The following is a 25,572-nucleotide window of genomic DNA, read 5'->3' on the forward strand; positions in this document are numbered from 1 at the left end:
CCACAAGATGGCATGTGCAGGTATTGTGGGATGCCAAGTGGGATACCAGACTTTTTCATTATTTCATGGAAACTTGAAAGGATATTGTTGTCAAAGAAGGTAAATTTGATATATAAAAAACAATTTCTCCCTCACTCACTTCTTTTTATTAACAAATATCAAATATTTGGAACATTTTAAGTTTCTATCCAAGAAATATCTATTGAAAAATTATGTTGCACCAAACATTCTCTAAAAGTATGGGAGAGCATAGTGAACAAGAGAGACTGGCAGAGAACGTAGTTAGTATCAAATGACCAAAAGAAGGACACTGGACAGCTACGATTCCAGCTCTAATATGAAAACTAATTACTTAAGCCATGCAGCTCTGTCATGATTAGAAGTATCCTCAAGTATACTGAATCAGTGAAAACAATTGATTGCCTTCATTAAAACCTGAAGAACCAGAGGGCATTAGGTCCAGGACATAAATTCTGTAACTGACTCCATCATGTCTGTATTCATCTCCAAAACCTTTTAAGGGAGTGCTTTGAGTTGGGACTGGACTTCCCATTTGTGAGTTGGTCAGAGTCATCACAGTGTGTCTCTTCTCTCAGAGAGCACACACCTCTAGGTGACCTACTGACTAGGAGAGGCCAGGAAATATTTAACGAAATCAGGTTAGCTTCTCCTGGATTTTAAATAGTACTCAGAGTCCAACTATGCCTGCCTGGAGTCAGTTCCAGAGTAACTTCAAAAGGAGAATCATGCATTTTCAGTATGACTACTCTGCACAGAGCCAAACACCTTGTTATTAGTATGGCATTTTACACCAAAATTCAGCAAGCATTACTTCATCACTTAGTATGTGCCAGCACTGTGTTTGGTGCTATAGTTATGTACATAACAAGTTCATCATCCTAAAAACCCCTTCTCCAAGCTCTCACAGCACCTGCTACAATCTGCTATTATCATAAATTTATCCCTAATGATCTGATTGTGTTTATTGATTCTCAGTCTGCTACTCCTGAAGTTACTGACTAATGCAACTCTTTTTTTTTTTCTTTTTGAGGCTAAAACTCCCATGCCCAGAGAAAGAAGAATGGCCCAAGTAGGTATTTTGTCTTACTTTGCAGAGCCTTCACCTCATCTCCATTCCAGATAAACCTGGAGTCTCAGTTTTTGGGTTCCCAAAGGACCACCACAGAAAAGATACAGGATTCTCGGTAAATACTGGCCAGGATATTTCTTATAGGGTTTTGCATCTCTGCAGGTACATATGTACAAGTAGGTATAATTATCCGGTTACATTTTGTACATGAAAAAAACAGAATCCAAACAATCTAAGTAACATCTTGGGGTATATTTAGGAGCCAAAATATATAGCAGAGCCAAGAAATGGGGATGGGAGGGAATAAACAAGCTAAAATTTAAAAAAACAGATTCCTAGGTAGGAGTTGACCCTTTTTAAGAAATCACCTATAGGTCTTAGTCTGACAAATAAAGGGTTGTGGATTAGAAAACTCTAAAGAGGAATTTACATGATAATCCATATTATTGACAGCTTTGGAGTTGTACAAAACTACACCTTAAGAGAAAGATTTAAAAAGAAATTTGCCCATTTCCATTTCTTGAATGTGGCAGCTTCATTTTAAACCTCACATATTTAAAAAAAGACTCAGCCTGGAGGGGAGGGGATAGAGATAGGAAAGCTGTGGAGTAGTTCCCCATTTCAACTGGCTTCCTGAATGGAGTATAAAAGGCTCCATGGGTGTCCTAAACCAGATCTGTAGCAGTGGTTCTCTTACCACAAGAAACAGCAGTGATACAAGCACAGTGACTGGGGCAGGAATGGGTAGGCAAGACATCAAGAAGGAAAGATCATTGGGATGTCTGGGTGGCTTAGCAGTTGAGCATCTGCCTTTGGCTCAGGGCCTGATCCTGTGGTCAGGTATTGAGTTCTGCATCTGGCTCCCTGCAAGGAGCCTGCTTATCCCTCTGCCTTTGTCTCTGCCTCTCTGTCTCTGTCTCTCTCTGTGTGTGTGTGTCTCTCTTGAATAAATAAATAAAATCTTAAAAAAAAAAAAAAAAAGGAAGTTAAAACCTTTGAGGGAAGAGAAAGAATGAGTCTGAAAAAGGAATGGAGAAGTCTAGCATGAGACAATGTAGCTTCTGACCCAGTTGGGGTAGTGGCCTTAGTGTTGAAGTCAGTTTTTCTTGTATCCACATGGGAGAAGCAGTCATTCATTCATGGCCTTATTTATTCAGTAATTTTTCAATAGTTACTTTTCTCTGTCTTCTATCTTACTACTCCTCCACAGCTAGGTTTTTTATTTCAACTTTTAACTGATTGAGATTTCTTGAGGGCAGACACCAAATATTCTTACTGATGCAGGCCCAACACTCAGTTTCCTCCAAAGAGACAATACTTAAATATTAGTTAAATGAACAAAAAAGGGAATGATGAATATGCATTCTGAAAAGCCTCATGTTGGATTCTAAAACACTGTTTCATATAAACTGTTTTATGGGTTCTCTGGGAGTTCTCACTTTCATAAGGCACACTGGCTCCTGGCAATAACAATGCTTCAAGTAGAAGCTACTGAAGAAACTAGCCCTGAGGCAACATCCCTTTCCCTGAGTTTCCCAGAAATTAGGCCCTAGATTTCCCTTGAAATAACATGGGAGTGAGAGAAGCACTACCTAGAGTCAGTAGACCTGGGATCTTGACCCAGCTCTTGCCTCTTTCTTCAGGGTGACTGGGCAAGCCTCCACCCTTCCCCAGGTTAGAATAGGCAGTTAAACTTTAATAGGATACCTAGAGGCAAAGAAGAAATCATAATCTGCTATTGGAAAAGTCAGAAGGCTGTCTTAGTAGCAGTCCACAGGAAGCCAGATCAATCAGACCCAAGAAAGAGAAGGCCAGAGACCCTGACCAAAGCTGGGAGAAAAGGCGCTAAGCCCTGCTCCCAAGAAATCCCCTCCCCAAGAAATAAATATTCCACCCCCTAGTTAACAACTATCAATGAAAGACAGAAACCCAAACCCTGAGTTGCATAGCTGTCCCTTGAGAATGCCTATTCTCACAGCTGCAGAGTGTGCTTTCTTTCATAAACTGTTCACTTGAACCTCTCAACCACTGTGTCTGGTCAATCCTTAAATTATTTTCTTTCAATAAGACTAAGACCTCCCCCACTCACACAAGGTCCTGAGGACAAACCAGGCAGAGGCCTCAGGCCTCAAGGTCTCCCTAGTCAACCAGGCAACAGAAGGAGAAGGATGGGCAAGACTGATAGTTAGGTCTCTCTCTTTCTCTCTCTCTCTCTCTTTCTCCCTCTAAAGGGATATTCCATGGCCAAGTTCCAGCGTGTATGGGGTACACCACATCAACAAGTAATTTTCAGGACACCAGCTGGGTTTCCTACAATTCAGTTCAGGAGATGGCATAAGATTCCACAACTTAATGATTCAGATCTACAAGAGTGCACTCTCCACCACACTTCAGATACCAATCACGAGAACAAATTGTTGTTACCTGTGTTCCTTACTACTGGCTATAAATCAGAGGTTCCCATGTCCTGCTCCTAGTGCTCCATGAATTTGCTAGAACAACTCATAAAATTCAGATAAACATTTTACTTACTAGCTACCAGGTTATTATAAGGATATAACTCAGAAACAGTCAGAAGGAAGAAATGCCTAGGGCAAGGGATTGGGAAAGGGCATGGAGCTTTTTTGCTCTCTCCATTGTGCTAGGCCCCCCAGTCTCCATATGATCACTAACCCAGAATCTCTGGGAACCTTGTCCTCCTGGGATTTTTATGGAGGCTCTATTATATACCCATGCATTAATTAATCAAATCATTGGCCACCTGGAAGTTGATTCAACCTCCAACCTCTCTCTCCCTTTCCTGGGTGTCTGGGTTGAACTAAAACTTCCAACTCTCTTGTCACAAGGTTGGTTCCTCTGACAACCAGCCACCATCCTTGGGTGGGATACAAAAGTTACTTCATTAACATAACAAAGGACACCTTAATGGTTCTTATCACTTAGGATATTCCAAGAGTTTTAGGAGCTCTGTGCCAGAAAAGAGGACAAAGACCAAATATATATATATTTCTGATTCTAAATCACATCACACCCTCCCTCCCTCTCCCCATTCCCTTGATTTTTCAAATTTACCTCATTTAAACCTATGTGAAAGATCAATGTTCAGATACCTCCATAGGCATTATGAAGGAGTAATTTCTTTCTTTAGATGCAATTGACTTTTGGGAGTAGAAAAGGATGAAGATCGGGGGAGGAGCAAGATGGCGGAGGAGTAGGGTCTCCAAATCACCTGTCTCCACCAAACTACCTAGAAAACCTTCAAATTATCCTGAAAATCTATGAATTCGGCCTGAGATTTAAAGAGAGACCAGCTGGAATGCTACAGTGAGAAGAGTTCGCGCATCTATCAAGGTAGGAAGACGGGGAAAAAGAAATAAAGGAACAAAGGCCTCCAAGGGGGAGTGGGCCCCGCGAGGAGCCGGGCTGAGGCCGGGGCGAGTGTCCCCAGGGCAGGAGAGCCCCGTCCCGGAGACGCAGGAGCTGCACCGACCTTCCCGGGCGGAAAGGGGCTCGCGGGGAGTTGGAGCAGGACCCAGGAGGGAGGGGATGCCCTCGGGCTCCCGGGGACAGTAACAGCAACTGCGCACCCAGGAGAGCGCCCCGAGCTCCCTAAGGGCTGCAGCGCGCACGGCGGGACCCGGAGCAGCTCGGGGGGGCTCGGGCGGCGGCTCCGCGGAGGGGGCTGCGCGGCCCCGGGAGCAGCTCGGAGGGGCTCGGGCAGAAGAAGAGGCTCCGTGCGGAGGGGGCTGCGCGGTTCCAGGAGCAGCTCGGAGGGGCTCGGGCGGCAGCTCCGCGGAGGGGGCTGCGGGGCGGGAGCGCGAATCCACCAGCGCAAGCTCCGGAGCACAGGACGCCGGGACACAGCCCAGGATCCGGCCTCCCTCGGGACAGGCAGAGGCCGGGAGGGCCCAGGACAGCGAGGACGCTCCTGCCCCAGCTGAGCAGATCAGCGGCCCCGCCCCGGAGCCTCCAGGCCCTGCAGACGGAGTTCCTGCCGGAGCTGAATCCAGGTTTCCAGAGCTGCCCCGCCACTGGGGCTGTTCCTCCTGCGGCCTCACGGGGTAAACAACCCCCACTGAGCCCTGCACCAGGCAGGGGCACAGCAGCTCCCCCAACTGCTAACACCTGAAAATCAGCACAACAGGCCCCTCCCCCAGAACACCAGCTAGACCGACAACTTCCAGGAGAAGCCAAGGGACTTAAAGAACACAGAATCAGAAGATACTCCCCGGTGGTTCTTTTTTTGTTTGTTTGTTTTTGTTTTTGTTTTTGTTTTGTTTTGCTTTTTGATTTGTTTCCTTCCCCCACCCCCTTTTTTTCTCCTTTCTTTTTCTTTCTCTTTTTCTTCTTTTTTTTTTTCGTTTCTTTTTCTTTTTCTTCCCTTTTTTTTTCTCTTTCTCTTTTCTTTCCTTCTTTCTCTCCTCTCTTTTTCTCTTTTTCCCAATACAACTTGCTTTTGGCCACTCTGCACTGAGCAAAATGACTAGAAGGAAAACCTCACCTCAAAAGAAAGAATCAGAAACAGTCCTCTCTCCCACAGAGTTACAAAATCTGGATTACAATTCAATGTCAGAAAGCCAATTCAGAAGCACTATTATACAGCTACTGGTGGCTCTAGAAAAAAGTATAAAGGACTCAAGAGACTTCATGACTGCAGAATTTAGAGCTAATCAGGCAGAAATTAAAAACCAATTGAATGAGATGCAATCCAAACTAGAAGTCCTAACGACGAGGGTTAACGAGGTGGAAGAACGAGTGAGTGACCTAGAAGACAAGTTGACAGCAAAGAGGGAAACTGAGGAAAAAAGAGACAAACAATTAAAAGACCATGAAGATAGATTAAGGGAAATAAACGACAGCCTGAGGAAGAAAAACCTACGTTTAATTGGGGTTCCCGAGGGCGCCGAAAGGGACAGAGGGCCAGAATATGTATTTGAACAAATTCTAGCTGAAAACTTTCCTAATCTGGGAAGGGAAACAGGCATTCAGATCCAGGAAATAGAGACATCCCCCCCTAAAATCAATAAAAACCGTTCAACACCTCGACATTTAATTGTGAAGCTTGCAAATTCCAAAGATAAGGAGAAGATCCTTAAAGCAGCAAGAGACAAGAAATCCCTGACTTTTATGGGGAGGAGTATTAGGGTAACAGCAGACCTCTCCACAGAGACCTGGCAGGCCAGAAAGGGCTGGCAGGATATATTCAGGGTCCTAAATGAGAAGAACATGCAACCAAGAATACTTTATCCAGCAAGGCTCTCATTCAAAATGGAAGGAGAGATAAAGAGCTTCCAAGACAGGCAGCAACTAAAAGAATATGTGACCTCCAAACCAGCTCTGCAAGAAATTTTAAGGGGGCCTCTTAAAATTCCTCTTTAAGAAGAAGTTCAGTGGAACAGTCCACAAAAACAAAGACTGAATAGATATCATGATGACACTAAACTCATATCTCTCAATAGTAACTCTGAATGTGAACGGGCTTAATGACCCCATCAAAAGGCGCAGGGTTTCAGACTGGATAAAAAAGCAGGACCCATCTATTTGCTGTCTACAAGAGACTCATTTTAGACAGAAGGACACCTACAGCCTGAAAATAAAAGGTTGGAGAACCATTTACCATTCGAATGGTCCTCAAAAGAAAGCAGGGGTAGCCATCCTTATATCAGATAAACTAAAATTTACCCCAAAGACTGTAGTGAGAGATGAAGAGGGACACTATATCATACTTAAAGGATCTATTCAACAAGAGGACTTAACAATCCTCAATATATATGCTCCAAATGTGGGAGCTGCCAAATATATAAATCAATTATTAACCAAAGTGAAGAAATACTTAGATAATAATACAGTTATACTTGGTGACTTCAATCTAGCTCTTTCTATACTCGATAGGTCTTCTAAGCAAAACATCTCCAAAGAAACGAGAGCTTTAAATGATACACTGGACCAGATGGATTTCACAGATATCTACAGAACTTTACATCCAAACTCAACTGAATACACATTCTTCTCAAGCGCACATGGAACTTTCTCCAGAATAGACCACATATTGGGTCACAAATCGGGTCTGAACCGATACCAAAAGATTGGGATTGTCCCCTGCATATTCTCGGACCATAATGCCTTGAAATTAGAACTAAATCACAACAAGAAGTTTGGAAGGACCTCAAACACATGGAGGTTAAGGACCATCCTGCTAAAAGATAAAAGGGTCAACCAAGATATTAAGGAAGAATTAAAAAGATTCATGGAAACTAATGAGAATGAAGATACAACCGTTCAAAATCTTTGGGATGCAGCAAAAGCAGTCCTAAGGGGGAAATACATCGCAATACAAGCATCCATTCAAAAACAGGAAAGAACTCAAATACAAAAGCTAACCTTACACATAAAGGAGCTAGAGAAAAAACAGCAAATAGATCCTACACCCAAGAGAAGAAGGGAGCTAATAAAGATTCGAGCAGAACTCAACGAAATCGAGACCAGAAGAACTGTGGAACAGATCAACAGAACCAGGAGTTGGTTCTTTGAAAGAATTAATAAGATAGATAAACCATTAGCCAGCCTTATTAAAAAGAAGAGAGAGAAGACTCAAATTAATAAAATCATGAATGAGAAAGGAGAGATCACTACCAACACCAAGGAAATACAAACGATTTTAAAAACCTATTATGAACAGCTATACGCCAATAAATTAGGCAATCTAGAAGAAATGGACGCATTCCTGGAAAGCCACAAACTACCAAAACTGGAACAGGAAGAAATAGAAAACCTGAACAGGCCAATAACCAGGGAGGAAATTGAAGCAGTCATCAAAAACCTCCCAAGACACAAGAGTCCAGGGCCAGATGGCTTCCCAGGAGAATTTTATCAAACGTTTAAAGAAGAAATCATACCTATTCTCCTAAAGCTGTTTGGAAAGATAGAAAGAGATGGAGTACTTCCAAATTCGTTCTATTAAGCCAGCATCACCTTAATTCCAAAGCCAGACAAAGACCCCGCCAAAAAGGAGAATTACAGACCAATATCCCTGATGAACATGGATGCAAAAATTCTCAACAAGATACTGGCCAATAGGATCCAACAGTACATTAAGAAAATTATTCACCATGACCAAGTAGGATTTATCCCTGGGACACAAGGCTGGTTCAACACCCGTAAAACAATCAATGTGATTCATCATATCAGCAAGAGAAAAACCAAGAACCATATGATCCTCTCATTGGATGCAGAGAAAGCATTTGACAAAATACAGCATCCATTCCTGATCAAAACTCTTCAGAGTGTAGGGATAGAGGGAACATTCCTTGACATCTTAAAAGCCATCTATGAAAAGCCCACAGCAAATATCATTCTCAATGGGGAAGCACTGGGAGCCTTTCCCCTAAGATCAGGAACAAGACAGGGATGTCCACTCTCACCACTGCTATTCAACATAGTACTGGAAGTCCTAGCCTCAGCAATCAGACAACAAAAAGACATTAAAGGCATTCAAATTGGCAAAGAAGAAGTCAAACTCTCCCTCTTCGCCGATGACATGATACTCTACATAGAAAACCCAAAAGTCTCCACCCCAAGATTGCTAGAACTCATACAGCAATTCGGTAGCGTGGCAGGATACAAAATCAATGCCCAGAAGTCAGTGGCATTTCTATACACTAACAATGAGACTGAAGAAAGAGAAATTAAGGAGTCAATCCCATTTACAATTGCACCCAAAAGCATAAGATACCTAGGAATAAACCTCACCAAAGATGTAAAGGATCTATACCCTCAAAACTATAGAACACTTCTGAAAGAAATTGAGGAAGACACAAAGAGATGGAAAAATATTCCATGCTCATGGATTGGCAGAATTAATATTGTGAAAATGTCAATGTTACCCAGGGCAATATACACGTTTAATGCAATCCCTATCAAAATACCATGGACTTTCTTCAGAGAGTTAGAACAAATTATTTTAAGATTTGTGTGGAATCAGAAAAGACCCCGAATAGCCAGGGGAATTTTAAAAAAGAAAACCATATCTGGGGGCATCACAATGCCAGATTTCAGGTTGTACTACAAAGCTGTGGTCATCAAGACAGTGTGGTACTGGCACAAAAACAGACACATAGATCAGTGGAACAGAATAGAGAATCCAGAAGTGGACCCTGAACTTTATGGGCAACTAATATTCGATAAAGGAGGAAAGACTATCCATTGGAAGAAAGACAGTCTCTTCAATAAATGGTGCTGGGAAAATTGGACATCCACATGCAGAAGAATGAAACTAGACCACTCTCTTTCACCATACACAAAGATAAACTCAAAATGGATGAAAGATCTAAATGTGAGACAAGATTCCATCAAAATCCTAGAGAAGAACACAGGCAACACCCTTTTTGAACTCGGCCATAGTAACTTCTTGCAAGATACATCCACGAAGGCAAAAGAAACAAAAGCAAAAATGAACTATTGGGACTTCATCAAGATAAGAAGCTTTTGCACAGCAAAGGATACAGTCAACAAAACTCAAAGACAACCTACAGAATGGGAGAAGATATTTGCAAATGACATATCAGATAAAGGGCTAGTTTCCAAGATCTATAAAGAACTTATTAAACTCAACACCAAAGAAACAAACAATCCAATCATGAAATGGGCAAAAGACATGAACAGAAATCTCACAGAAGAAGACATAGACATGGCCAACATGCATATGAGAAAATGCTCTGCATCACTTGCCATCAGGGAAATACAAATCAAAACCACAATGAGATACCACCTCACACCAGTGAGAATGGGAAAAATTAACAAGGCAGGAAACAACAAATGTTGGAGAGGATGTGGAGAAAAGGGAACCCTCTTACACTGTTGGTGGGAATGTGAACTGGTGCAGCCACTGTGGAAAACTGTGTGGAGGTTCCTCAAACAGTTAAAAATATACCTGCCCTACGACCCAGCAATTGCACTGTTGGGGATTTACCCCAAAGATACAAATGCAATGAAACGCTGGGACACCTGCACCCCGATGTTTCTAGCAGCAATGGCCACGATAGCCAAACTGTGGAAGAAGCCTCGGTGTCCAACGAAAGATGAATGGATAAAGAAGATGTGGTTTATGTATACAATGGAATATTACTCAGCTATTAGAAATGACAAATACCCACCATTTGCTTCAACGTGGATGGAACTGGAGGGTATTATGCTGAGTGAAGTAAGTCAGTCGGAGAAGGACAAACATTATATGTTCTCATTCATTTGGGGAATATAAATAATAGTGAAAGGGAAAATAAGGGAAGGGAGAAGAAATGTGTGGGAAATATCAGAAAGGGAGACAGAACATAAAGACTGCTAACTCTGGGAAACGAACTAGGGGTGGTAGAAGGGGAGGAGGGCGGGGGGTGGGAGTGAATGGGTGACGGGCACTGGGTGTTATTCTGTATGTTAGTAAATTGAACACCAATAAAAAAAAAATAAAAAAAAATAAAAAAAAATAAAAAAAAAAAAAGAAAAGGATGAAGATCAACACAGCATTTACTGTGACTCATTCCCATTTAGAGATTTAATGCTTGAAATGTATATTCCTCATTCTATAAATCTGGGCCTGTGATGGATAAACACTGCCATCAGGAATAACTGGATATAACCCATTTTTTTAAGCGTACTTTAGGAGAAAAAGGTATATTTATAACATATGATAAGTGGGTTCTTGTTAAGACAATGTTCTGATCACTCAGCTCTCATAGTTCCCAGCCTTCTCAAAAACAGCACAGATTTATGACTTGATTAGACCCTTCAGAAGGTAGGTTCTTTCCCCAGGAGCAGTGATCCTCAGCTGCTACCACCAGGGACTGCCTCCCACCCACTTCCTGTGTCTTTCCAAGGCATGAGGAGTCACAATTCTGGATCTGGGTCCTGCTCTATATCAGCTATGCTGTGGCTGTTGTGAAAAATAGCTCACTTCTCCAATGTGGCCAGCTCTGACTACTTCTATGAGCCATGTATTTCTTCCTGGCCCTGCTAGCTTGCATGGTAAAGGGCCTCTTACATCTACCTCACCTAAGAAGTTGTCCATTTTACTGGTTGCAAGCCCATAAAATAAACCAAGATAACTGCCTCTACAATGCTGGTTGGCTTCGTCCATACTTTGTCATCTGTCACTCAGGGGTGGCCATGTGCTTTTGGGTACTAGATGTACCAATCTCCTTTCTACTCCACCATGTTCATTTTCTTCCAATAACTGGAAGCACAGCTGGGGGAAAACTGTGATAGCACAAAGCGTGCAGTATGTGAGCCCCCTTTTCTTCATGATCTCCTGGTTGCCCTTCTGCCTCAAACAGATCACCTCAAAGACATACTGTGAGCATATGGCTGTGCTAAAAGTGGCAAATGCTGACACCAGACCATATCTATGGTCTCTGGTGGTCTTCTTTGTGGTTGGATTTGATGTATTTGTCATTACAACACCATATATTATGACACTGCAAGCCATGTAGCTGCTCTGTGGAGAAGCCCTGCTCAGGATAGTTGGCATACATGCCTCTCACATTTCTGTCCTTCTGTCCCTGCATATCTATCTCAGTGCTCTGCTTTCTTTTGTGTTTTCACCAGAATGGCTCCAACATCATTGCTCAGTGCCTCCCCCTGGTGCCTTCCATTTCAAAACTATTCCATGTTGATTGGAATATGTTGTGATCTTGGAGTACCTCAGAATATGGCTTTATTTGCAGATAAGGTTTCTACAAAGGTACCTTAGTTCAAATGAGGTCATTTTAGTGTGCTCCAGCCCAATGTGACTAATAAACTTATTATAAAAAAATAAATTTGAACACGGAGACATACACACATGGAGAACATGTGAATACAAAGGCAGAGATTGAAGTGATGGTTCTGTAGGGGGAGAAGAAAGAACATTTCCTAACTTATTTTGTGAGGCCAAAAACCTTGAAAGGATATTATAAAACAAGAACAAATGAAATTAAATCTCTGCTGAACACAGAGACAAAAATACCAAATAAAATATTATTAAAAATAACCTAGAAAGAATACAGAACAATCATTTAATATATTTAAGCCATTAACAGAATAGAGAGAAAACAACTATGTGATTCCATAATAAATTTGTAAAAAGTGATAAATTCCAATAGTAATTCATGATAACTTAGTAAACTGGACAGAAATTTCCTATCAAAAATCACGATTATTGTGAACATACTGAAAATATTCTCTCTGAGTTTGGGCACAGGATGATGATGATGATAACTACCATCACTATTTTACTTGATTTAGTAAAGAGATGTTAACAACTACAATAAGGCAAGAAAAGTAAAAGACTGTTTAGCACTGCGAAGGAAACAAAACAAATTATTTGCAGATGACATGATTGTGCATTCACATAATCAGAAACAATAAGCAAGCACAGTATTATATAAAATAAGTGACATAAGTGATTATTAGTGATTAGTATTATAAAGCAAGATAACTGGATATAAGAACATTATTAAAATATTGATTGTATTTCTATATATCAACAACTATTAATTAAAAAGTAAAGTGCTCACATGATATATAATAAAATACCACCAGAAATCCCATAAGTTGGATTACATCAAAAACTTTGTGAAAGGTATCTATAGGAAAATGATTAAACATCAGCTGGAGATATTAAGAAATTAAAGATAATATCCAAATACAGGCATTTATCATGTTCATGAATTATAAGGTTCTATGGTTTAGTCTTCCAAAAAGAGCCAAGAGATCTTATTCGATCCTAGTGAACTCCTAGGAGGTGTTCCTGTGGAAATTATGCTAATATTTACATGGAAAGGTGAAGGATCTAGAATGTCAAGGCACTGTTGCAAAATAAAACTGAAGGACTGATACTACTGGACATCGAAGCATGTTATAGACAGTGACGTATCAGCACAAGGAGAGGAAAATGGACAATAGGACACAACAGAAAACCTCAAAGGAAACATAGTCACTTGACTTGTACTAAAAGTGATTTCATGGTGATGACATAAGAATACTTACTCCAGTAACTGCTGCTTGATCTCTGGAGAGCCATATGGAAATGAAAGCATGAATGAGTAATGAGGAGGTAAAAGAACATCACTGGGTAGAAAATAGGCAAAATATTTGGGAAGGCCAGGCTTTGGTCAGCAACCACAGAACAAGGAGCTTTCTGTTGTGGGAATAAGTTACAAATAGCACCTATCTCTTTGCTTTCTCACCATTCTAATTGGCCATTTGTATTGTTTGCAAGTATATCCTATAGAAAATTAAACTTGTCTTCACAAAAACACAAACTTGGAAGGGCATTTCCTAAAAGGAGATATCCAAACAAGACAATATATATCAGAGGGTCTACTTGATTAGCCACAAAGAAAATGCAAATTAAAACCTTAGTGAGGTGACACCTGGGTGGCTCAGTGGTTTAGTGTCCCAGGGCGTGATCCTAGAGTCCAGGAATCCAGTCCCACATCAGGCTTCCTGCATGGATCCTGCTTCTCCCTCTGCCTGTGTCTCTGCCTCTCTCTCTCTTTCCTTGTCTCTCATGAGTAAATAAATAAAATCTTTAAAAAAATAAAATAAAACCTTAGTGAGGTACCAGTAAACATCCACCAGAAAGCAAAACAAACAAAAAAATCTAAGCAGTTCCACCTATAGAGAAAAATGTGAATTAAGTTCACCTTCTTTGTCCAGCTGGTGCGGGTGCTAATGGCTAAAATGAAAACCCCTTAGTGAAAGGGAATAAAAGGGAAAGGAGAAAAAATGAGTGGGAAATATCAGAAAGGGAGACAGAACATGAGAGACTCCTAACTCTGGGAAAGGAACAAGGGGTGGTGGAAAGGGAAGTGGGCAGGGGGTGGTGATGACTGGGTGGAAGGAAGTGGGGAGGGGCAATTGGTAGGATGAGTGCACTGGGTGTTATGCTATATGTTGGCAAATTGAACTCCAATAAAATAAATAGATAAATAAATAAATAAATAAATAAATAAATAAATAAATAAATAAATAAAAGAAAACCCCCTAGTCATGTCTACTAGCACTTAGCTCAACAATTTCCCTCTCAGGCTTGCAACCATGGGCAGTGCATGCATATGTTTCCTGAATGCCAAGGAGAATGATGCTCACAGCATAATTATTGGCAATTGCAATTATTGGCAATTATTGGCAAAAAACAAAAAACAAAAAAACAGAAATCCCAACAAATACCCAGTAATAACCAATGGATGAATTAATTGAGGAGAAGTGAGGCCACAGGGTGGAACATCATAGAGCAACGAACATGAAAGAACTATAATTAGACATAACTGTATGGATAAATTCCACAAACATAATGTGAAACAAAAAATAACAATAAAACATTTAAAATCCAGATTTAAAAGATTACATTTAAATATAGTACTAATCTATTCACTTACAGTCAGAAACAGGCAAAATTAGTTTTTTAAATTTATTTCTTTATGAGATACCACCTCACACCAGTGAGAATGGGGAAAATTAACAAGGCAGGAAACCACAAATGTTGGAGAGGATGTGGAGAAAGGGGAACCCTCCTGCACTGCTGGTGGGAATGTGAACTGGTGTGACCACTCTGGAAAACTGTGTGGAGGTTCCTCAAAATTAATCTTTTTTAATTGAAGTCCTGATAGTGGTCGCGTCTGAGGAGAGAGAAAAAGACCTGAAAGATCTAGAAAGGTGGCTTCTGGGGTGTTATAATTTTCTATTTCTGTACCTGGCTAGTAGTGACACCGTTATGTTCAAATGCGCAAATCTCAGCTGTACAATTGTTAAGTGGTGCACTGCAATGTATATCACACTTCAATAAATGGTGTACTTAAAATAAAACCTTACCATTAAACTTTCAACCTGTGCAAAAGTTTTAGAATTTTTAGACATAGCTGTGTTCAAATTTTACCTTTGATACTATCTAAATAAACTTTGACAGGATCTTAATTTTTTGATTCTTCATTTCTTAACATATGAAGTGAAGATATTGCTGTTTACTTGCATGCAGCTATGGGAATCAGATAATTAAATCACTTTGGTGCTCAGTAAATGCAATTACTATTACTATGCCCTACCTTCACTTTAAGAAGGTAAGATCCAGAGAGGTAAATCAAGTTTTTGAAGAACTGCAAATAGCTATTGGAAAAAATCAGGATGGGATGTCCCTAGAATTCCACTCTGCACTCTTAGATGTTAATAGTAATTCTCTGTTTTTATTTGACAACAAAATCATACAGGGGTCACCAGGGTGGCTTAGTCAGTTAAGCATCTCCCTTTGACTCAGGTCATTATCCCAGGGTCCGGATGGAGTCCCAAGTCTAGTGTCCAGCTCCCTGCTTAGCAGGAAGTCTGCTCATCCCTCTACTTCTGCTCCACACCCCTTTGTCCCTTTCTTTCAAATAAATAAAATATTTTAAAAAATCAAATAGAACTCAGATCCAAAAGTGCCAGCTTCCCAGTTGATACTAATGTGAAGATTGAAAATGACTGCATTCTAATCAACACATTCTACTTTGCCAGTGTTAATACAGTTATTATGAAATTTAGAAAATTTGTAATAAAATTCTTCATTTGTAATAAAAGATTAGTATCCTTATTTGTAATATGTTAACATGAATTTGTTTATACACCTAAAGTGTATGAATTAAGAATGTATTTCACAATCAGCATATATAACCACTGTATGATTTTTCTTTTCCTAAAACATATTAATAAATCAATGTGTTTCTCATAATTGATTGCAGTAAATTCAATTACCTATGGTATTACAAGAAACACAAAGACACACACATAAACACATTCAGAGAATAAATAGAATGGAAAAATTACAAATAATTTTACTTATAGGAACAGTGATAGGTTATGCATAATATATTAAAAATCACAAACTTTTCAATTAAGAAAAGGATGTAGCAAGATTGGTAACACAATGTCACCATACAGATAGCTCTTTATATTTTTTAACAAACACTTAGAAGAGTCTATTTAAAGGGTTACCATTTAAAATACATAAAAATCTATTAATAAATTTTACAACGATATAAATCATCTCTACTCTGGAAACTGTAAAACGGTATTGAAATTTTAAAAATCCTAAAAAAGGGAGAGACAAAGTATAATCAATGACTGGATAATTTAGTATGTTTAAGTTTGTGAAATATTCTCCACAAGACAATTTATAGGTTCAATGTAATCCCATCAAAATCTCAGAATTTCTCTGTGGATTTGTGGGTGTGTTGCACGTGTATTTGTGAATTAACAAGATGATTCTAAAATTCATAATGAAATTTTAAAAATTGTTTGAAGTCTTACTCAATTCAGTAGAGAACTATTACAAAGCTACAATGATTAAGAGAATTTGATTTTTGCCTAGAATTAGACAAATGGAAGAAGCAGAGTAGAAAGTCCAAAGTGGACACAAGGAACATATGGACACTCTATAATAAATGTACAACCACACAGCAATGTAGGAAAGACAATCTTCCCAATGAAAGTTGGAGTTAATTTTATGTTCATATAGAAAAAATAAACTTGACCTCCCTATTATACCACAAACAAAAAGCTATTCCAAATGAATTATTGACTTAAATGTGGATAATGAAACAATTAAGTTCCCATTTGGACAATAGGTTCCTATTGTCCATTGAACAAGATATTTTACATTGTTGGAGTAAAGCAAACAAGTGTTTCTTAACCAGATCATAGAAGTCACTAAATATAAAGGGAAAACAGCTTGCTCTAAATTAAAACAGGAAATCTACTCATCAAAAGATACTTTCAAGAAAGTTAATATTAAAAAGAGGATTTGTGTCCTTTTATATACAAGGAAATCTATAAAAATCAAAAGAAAAAGCAAACAAGCCAGTGAAAACATGGGGAAAAGCCTGGAACAGGCTTATAAGAAACTACACTCAAAGTACCATTAAACATATGAAAAGGTATATGATATCATTAGTTAGGAAAATGCTAACTAATACTAAAACCAGACTACAAACTCACAGGAATGCCTGACTTTTAAAATACAGATAATATCAAATATTGGTAAAGATATGAATCAACAGAAACTCCCACATGCTGCTGCTGATGTGAGTGTAAACTGGTACAAATTCTTACAAATCCTGTTTGGTAGTACCTCAAACTTGACCCAGCAATTTAGCGCCTGGAATATTCACCAGCAGAAATGTTTATGCGTGCTCTGAAAGATATAATAATGTTTATAGCAGTATAATTTTTTATAACCAAAACCAAACATAATGAAAGTGTCCAGGAAAAGAACATTGATAACTCTTGGTATTGTTCATACAATTACAATAATTAAGAAGAATGAACAGGAGTGCCTGGGGGAATCAGTGTGTTAGCATCTGATTCTTGGCTTAGACTTAGACCATGGTCTCGGGGTCCTATGATCCAGCCCAGAGTCAAGCTTTGCACTCAGGGAGGAGTCTGCTGAAGGTCGTCTCCCTCTCTCTCTGCTCCTCCCCCTGATCATACTTTCTTTCTCTAAAATAAATAAATAAAATCTTAAAAAAAAAAAGAAAAAGAATGAAACAGCTGCCATATACAACATGGAAAAAATCTCATAAAGGTAATGTGAAATGACTCAGAATCACAAGTATACATACTGTATTATTCAATTCATATGTTAATATTATATTATAAATGCAAGTTCTAGGCAAAACAAATCTAGAATGTTGGAAGTCAGCATAGTAGTTACTTTGGATGTAGGAGGGGACAGTTATTGGGATAGGACAGAAGAGTATATGTAGTAAGGACCAAAATTAAACTATAGCTGGCAAGCCAAATCTGGCCTGCCACCTATTTTTATAAAAGAAGTTTAATTTGAACCCAGCCATACCAATTCAAATTATCTATTTCTATGCTACAGTATCAAAATTGTATAGTCAAGACAGAGAATATATGGCCTGGAAAAAAACTAAAACATTTACAATCTATTCCTTATATTAAAGAAAAAAACATGATGGCCTCCATTCTATATTATTATGTGGGTGCAATTATATGCGATAAATCATTGAGCAGTACACTCATATGGATAGTCTGCTGAATGTATGTTATTATCTTTATTTTAGACTTTCATCTCCAATTCAACAATCTATTATTTTCTTCCTGTGTGTAAACTGTAAAAAGCCCAAGCTTTTCCTCAGTAACCTCAAAACTTCCATAAAGAGTCATGCCATATCACTCAGGGGATAAGTAAATGTCACTCTATATGTTAGTGCTTTAATGCTCATGAGGAACCCCAAGATAGTAAAGCAGTGAAAAGCAACTGAAACAGATTTCTTTAGACCTTATCTAGAAAATATCTATTGCTGGGGATCCCTGAGTGGCTCAGAGGTTTAGCACCTGCCTTCAGGCCCAGGGCGTGATCTTGGAGTCCTGGGATCGAGTCCCACATCAGGGTCTCTGCATGGAGCCTGCTTCTCCCTTTGCCTGTGTCTCTGTCTCTGTCTCTGTCTCTGTTTCTCTCTCTTTCATGAATAAATAAATATAATCCTTAAAAAAAGAAAAGAAAATATCTATTGCTGCATAACAAATTACCACAACTGTTGTGTCTTCAAAAAACTCAAAGTATTTATCTCACAGTTTCAGTAAGTCAGGGGTCTAGGTACAGGTTACCTGAGTCTGTAAGACTGTAATCAAGGTAGGGTTGGATCAGGGTCTCACTTGAGGCTCAACTGGAGATGGATACACATTCAAGATCACATGGTTATTGGCAGGATTCAATTCCTTGTGGCCTATTAGATTGAGGGACTCAGTTTCTTGCTGGCTGTCAGCTAGAGGAGGCCACATTTAGTTCTTGGCTGGTTGTTGGCTACAGTTGGCCCTCAGTTCTCTGCTATGTGGTAAAACAACATACCATCATTTCATCAGAGCCACATCTTAGGTAACACAGGCATGAAAGTATATCCTATTACCTCTGCCCTTATTCCATTGGTTAGAAGCATATCACAGGCCCTATCCATATTCAAGAGCAAAGGATTATACAAGAGTTAAGGAGGCAATGATAATTGGGGACTATTTATTATTTTATAATCTGTCCATCATAGAAGAATTTGGATTGAAACCCTAATTAGATTGTAAGCTCTTTGAAGGCAGCAGTGATAAAACTAATTTTTTTTACACTGACTCATAAAATTTGGTGCCATGATTTGCTTATAGTTCACTTTTTGTGGTTGAAGTATCAGTCTAAGTATCAGACACTTGACAGGGCTTCCAGATAGAGTTATAATACTTGAATTGAACCCCTTACATTCTCTGTCATTAAGAGTCTCAACCAGGAACCATAGGTATAATAGAAAAATAGAATAAAGAAAAATGGCCAAGTGCATAGCAGATTACTGATTTTATTGATATACAGGTAAACACAAGACTCTCTTTGCCAATGTGGGACTTCTCTATAAAGGAGAAACATAATGTTCAGATCTGGGTCTTCTTTTTTCCCATGAATCTAGAATTGCTAAGTCTGAAAAGCAACCTTCCTCCATTATGCAATTGTCTACATTGACAACAATGGGCAAACTTCCCCAAGAATCTTAGGTCCTTGAACTTATTACCACAGAAAAATAGCAAGGTGAGAGCAAATACACATACATATGAGAACTTATCATTCACCCACAGTGACCCAGCCACTAGCTAAATAGGGCCCAATTAATATATAAGGAGCTGACCTATTTCTTGGGGAAAAGCTAGTGAATGACTGGACAATGATGGATCGGGGAGTAGATGTATCATCTTTCCCACGTGTCAATGTGATAATGTAGAACCAGGGGCTTGGAAGCTGGGGTGCATATTTTCTCTCTTCATTGTCACCATAATTATTATTCCAGTGAACACTGGTTTGCATTACTATCTTTCCAGTGAACTGATAATCCATAGCCCATAACATGCATCTCTCTATTCCACAATGTCTAGAACATATCTAAACTTTCCATTTATATGGATAATTTAGGCCTTTTGCTTTGCATTTAATGCCTGTGGATCACTAGTCACTTGAGTTAGTAACTAAAATCCTTCTGAGATTATATAGCATTGTCCTATATTTACAGATGGAGAAAGAGGGATTTCAATTTTTCTCTGAATATGGCCCAAGGGAGATGCACATTATAACGATGGCCCCACAGCTCAATCCCACTTTACTATAAAGTCCATGGCTCCAGATCTGTAACTTGTTCTCTCTCTGGTAGTATAGACAAGGAAGGCTTCTCTTTCCACATAAAGCTGGTAAGAAGATGGAGAAAATTGTTCATTTTGTTGACTTTATGCTTTGATTGTTACCTATTAACAAATATTCATATGAACTTCCAGAAAATCAGGTACATTAGGATTCAATGTCTTCAGGGATCCACATAACACAGATATCTGACTCTGACTAGTTTATTGTATATATTGTAATAGTTTTTCTCAGATTGAATGAAAACCCCAGAAGTGGAGTTTAAAGAGGAACTAGCCTAAAAGTATTGATAACATATATGCTAACTACAGGGTATTTACCCCCCAGGTAATACATTTTACCTAGTATTTTTAAAAGCTTGTTTGAAAAATATTAATATTACAATAACTAATATTCCCATTGTTTGGTTTAAATCTTTACAATATAAATGTATTGCTTTCAAAATTATTTTTAACATTTTACTTGAACAACACTTTATAACATTTATAACATTTCTGTTTGTACTTGGCTGCCTCTTTTGTTCCCTATAATATCTATTGAAAACCTCTATCATGTCCTCAAACCAGCATCCATCATCTCATACTCCTTGAACAGCAGTAAATTCCCCCTCTGAACTCATAAAGGGGCAGGAGGGAGGGAGGGAGGGTGGGAGGGAGAGAGAGAGAGAGAGAGAGAGAGAGAGAGAAAACAAAAGAAAAAGAAGAAAGAAAAAGAAAAAAGAAAGAAAGAAAGAAAGAAAGAAAGAAAGAAAGAAAGAAAGAGAAAGAAAGAAAGAAAGAAAGAAAGAAAGAAAGAAAGAAAGAAAGAAAGAGAGAAGGAAAGAGAGAAGGAAAGAAAGAAGGAAGGAAATTCTTTTTTAAAAATTTTATTTATCTATGAGAGACAGAGAGGTAGAGACATAGGCAGAGGGAGAAGCAGGCTCCATGTGGGGAGCCTGATGTGGGACTCGATCCCAGGATCCCAGGATCCTGACCTGAGCTGAAGGCTGACTCTCAACCACTGAGCCACCCAGGTGCTCAGTTTTGACATATCATATCAGTTTTGACATATCATACGACGCTGATGACTGTTGAGGATACTACACTAAGTGAAATAAGCCAGTAACTAAAGGACAGATACCGTGTGATTCTACTTATATGAGATATTAAGAGTAGTCAGAACTCTAAATAGATAACCGGGAATGAGGAATGTTTAATGGGTATACAGTTTCAGTTTTACAAGATGAAAAGAGTTATGGAGATGGATGGTTGTGATGGTTAAACATTATTTATGTATTTAATACCACTGAACTGTACACTTAAAAAATGCTTACCATAGTAAATTTTATATTAGTTGTGTTTGACCAACATTTTTAAAAAAGAAAAAAAAGAACAAACCAAGTAGGCACTGCATTCTAATGCCCTCACACAACTCTCCACCAATCTACCCATTTGCCACTTATCTCCGAGGGTCAGTGGAAATGATGATCTTCATCTTTTTGAGGGCTAATCACTATCATGCTCCATATTCAATCACCTACTACTTCCTTAATGAGATTTCTATACCAATTAGTCTCTAGTGTTCTATATTTTCCATCTCTCACTATCTTCTATAACTTTACTTTTATCTAAGTCTGTCCAATTGGTAAAAATTCTCCATCCATCTATGGTCTTCTTAGTTATGGCCTGTTACTCTCCTTGCCGTCACTGATGAGTTTCTAGAAATAATATACACTGTAGCTCTACCACTTATTTGTTCCTTCATCCTCAAGTCACTGTAGCAGGTTCTCAGCTTTATTCACTGGACTTCAACTGTTTTTTCTAGGGTCATTATGCTCTTGGCTGCATTTGAAATTTTTAATCCTTAGAGGACCTGAGCACTTCAGTAATTTGACATTGTTGTTCATGTAACACCCAGTCATTACACCACCTCTCTTGGTTTTAATAGTTTCTGTAAAGCCGTCTAGGCTCATCTTGCTTTAGTGTATATAGTTCTTTCCCATAACTTCTACAGAGTTTGTCTTCATTGGTTTTCTCTTGTAAATGTTCTCACTGAGGTTCACTCACACTGTTAGACTGAAATGGCATGTATACAATGATAACTTCAAAATGTTCAGGTGACTTTTGCCTGGAAATTCACATCCATGTGGGCACTTAAGATCCATAGAAATCTTTAGGTAGGTTTCCCTTGGTCGTTTCACATACAACATATTCAAAATTGAATGCTTTGATTTTTATTATTTATTATCTATTCATAGAATCTTATGATCAATATAGGAAATAATTATCATCAAAATGTATAAGATTATTTAGATATATTTTTCTTGAATTTAAAAGTAAAATGTATATGTGTGTGTGCATTTTATTTATATAAATAATTAAAATAGACTTTGATCTGTGTTTTCTCAATAATAGAATACTTATCCATGACTAGATAGCTCTCCTAACTAAAAAGAAAATTTCTCTGAATATTTATGTGTGACGATGTAATTCATTATCTCTATAGGATGTGAGAATAGAGAGGACAAATGCTACAAATCCAGGAAAACATGCAGATCTTAAGCAACCTGACATCTAAATTTCCAACCTTCTTGTTGGCTGGCATTCCTGGCCTAGAATCTGCCCATGTGTGGATCTCTATCCCCTTCTGTTGTCTCTATACCACTGCCCTCTCCGGGAATAGCATGATCCTGTTTGTCATCATTACCCAGAAGAGTCTCCATGAGCCCATGTACTATTTTCTCTCCATGCTTTCAGCTGCTGACTTAGGCTTGACTGTTTCTACAATGTCAACAACATTAAGTATCCTCTGGTTTGATGCAATTGAAATCAATCTGGATACCTGCATTATCCAAATGTTTTTTCTTCATGGATTTACCTTCATAGAATCTGGGGTGCTGGTGGCTATGGCCTTTGACCGCTATGTGGCCATCTGTGATCCTCTGAGGTACACTACCCTTCTCACTAATTCTAGAATCATTCAGATGGGCCTGTTAATGACTATACGCACTGTAGTATTAGTAGTACCACCACTTTTGCTCCTTAAACCCCTCTATTTCTGTAGAAAAAATGTCCTTTCCCATTCCTACTGCTACCACCCAGATGTGATTAAATTAGCATGTTCAGATACTTGGGCCAATAGCATCTGTGGATTAATTGATCTCATCCTGACAACAGGAATAGATACACCATGCATTATCTTGTCTTATATTTTGATCATTCATTCTGTCCTCAGTATTGCCTCCCCTGAAGAGAGACATAAGGTCTTTAACACTTGTATCTCCCACATTGGAGCAGTGGCTGTTTTCTATATCCCCATGATGAGCCTGTCTTTGGTGCATCGTTATGGTCCATCAGCACCCAAAATAGTCCATTCGATGATGGCCAATATATATCTGCTTTTGCCTCCTGTGCTCAACCCCATCATCTATAGTGTAAAAACAAAACAGATTCGCAAGGCTATATACTCAGTCTTCTCCTTACAAAATAAACAGATGATTGCCTGAGGAAAAAAGTGACTTTCACTGTAGAACAGCAACTCTGGTAGGTTACTGTCTATCAGATACCTTTTTTGTAATTTTATTGCTTTATTCAAAAAATATTTAGAGAGCATTTTTGTATTTTCAGTCATAAAATGTTATGTCTCAATAGTTTTATAGTCCAATAAGGGAAATATAAAAACTTTAATAATGAAATAATAAAAATATTAAGAGTAATTAACATTGAGCGACCACTTTATACTATGTGTTCTTTTTTTTATAATAAATATATTTTTTATTGGTGTTCAATTTGCCAACTTACAGAATAACACCCAGTGCTCATCCTGTCAAGTGCCCCCCTCAGTGCCCATCACCCATTCACCCCCACCTCCCGCCCTCCTCCCCTTCCACCACCCCTAGTTCGTTTCCCAGAGTTAGGAGTCTTTATGTTCTGTCTCCCTTTCTGATATTTCCCACACACTTCTTCTCCCTTCCTTTATATTCCCTTTCACTATTATTTATATTCCCCAAAGGAATGAGACCATATAATGTTTGTCCTTCTTCGATTGACTTAACTTCACTCAGCATAATACCCTCCAGTTCCATCCACGTTGAAGCAAATGGTGGGTATTTGTCGTTTCTAATGGCTGAGGAATATTCCATTGTATACATAAACCACCTCTTCTTTATCCATTCATCTTTCGAATACTATGTGTTCTATTAACAGCTTTTAAGACATACTCCATTTATTCTTCAAACAACTCAGTGAAATATTTTTCCATCTCTTTCTGTCTTCCTCAGTTTCTTTCAGAAGTGTTCTGTAGTTTTTAGGGTATAGATCCTTTACCTCTTTGGATAGGTTTATTCCTAGGTATCTTATACTTTTGGCTGCAATTGTAAATGGGATTGACTCCTTAATTTCTCTTTGTTCAGTCTCAGTATATAGAAATGCCACTGATTTCCGTGTATTGATTTTGTATCCTGCCGCACTCCCAAACTGCTGTAGGAGTTCTAGCAATCTTGGGTGGAGTCTTTTGGCTTTTCTATGTACAGTATCATGTCATCTGCAAAGAGGGAGAGTGACTTCTTCTTTGCCAGTTTGAATGCCTTTGATTTATTTTTGTTGCCTGATTGCTGAGGTTAGGACTTCTAGTTCGATGTTGAATAGCAGTGGTGAGAGTGGACATCCCTGTTGTGTTCCTGATCTTAGGAGAAATCCTCCCAGTGTTTCCCCATTGAGAAGGATATTTGCTGTGGGCTTTTCGTAGATGGCTTTTAAGATGCTGAGAAATGTTCCCTCAATCCCTAGTCTCTGAAGAGTTTGGATCAGGAATGGATGCTGTTCATTTTGTCAAATGCTTTCTCTGCATCTATTGAGAGGATCTTATGGTTCTTGTTTTTTCTCTTGTTGATATGATCTATCACGTTGATTGCTTTATGGGTGTTGAACCAGCCTTGCATCCCAGAGATAAATCCCACTTGATCATGGTGAATAATCTGGTACAACCACTCCGTGTTGTGAAAACTGTGTGGAGGTTCCTCAAAGAGTTAAAAATAGAACTGTTTTACGACCCAGCAATTTCACTACTGGGGATTTACCCCAAAGATACAGATGCAGTGCAAAACCAAGACACCTGCACCCCAATGTTTATAGCAGCAATGTCCACAATAGCCACACTGTGGAAGGAGCCTCGGTGTCCATGGAAAGATGAATGGATAAAGAAGATGTGGTCTATGTATACAACGGACTATTACTCAGCCATTAGAAATGAGAAATACCCACCATTTGCTTCAACGTGGATAGAACTAGAAGGTATTATGCTGAGTGAAGTAAGT

General features: G+C 38.8%; 1 protein-coding gene across 1 annotated transcript; it reads left to right on the forward strand.

Moving 5' to 3' along the window:
* Nucleotides 1-23,920, forward strand: OR51F1 (olfactory receptor family 51 subfamily F member 1). The gene is made up of 3 exons (XM_077867851.1): nt 1-99; nt 1,052-1,205; nt 22,764-23,920. Exon 3 carries the CDS (start codon nt 22,786-22,788, stop codon nt 23,761-23,763), a length of 978 nt encoding a protein of 325 aa, XP_077723977.1. The 5' UTR covers nt 1-99; nt 1,052-1,205; nt 22,764-22,785; the 3' UTR covers nt 23,764-23,920.
* Nucleotides 23,921-25,572: the final 1,652 nt, after the last annotated feature.

Source organism: Canis aureus, chromosome 23, assembly GCF_053574225.1.
Source record: "Canis aureus isolate CA01 chromosome 23, VMU_Caureus_v.1.0, whole genome shotgun sequence".
Lineage (NCBI taxonomy): Eukaryota > Metazoa > Chordata > Mammalia > Carnivora > Canidae > Canis > Canis aureus.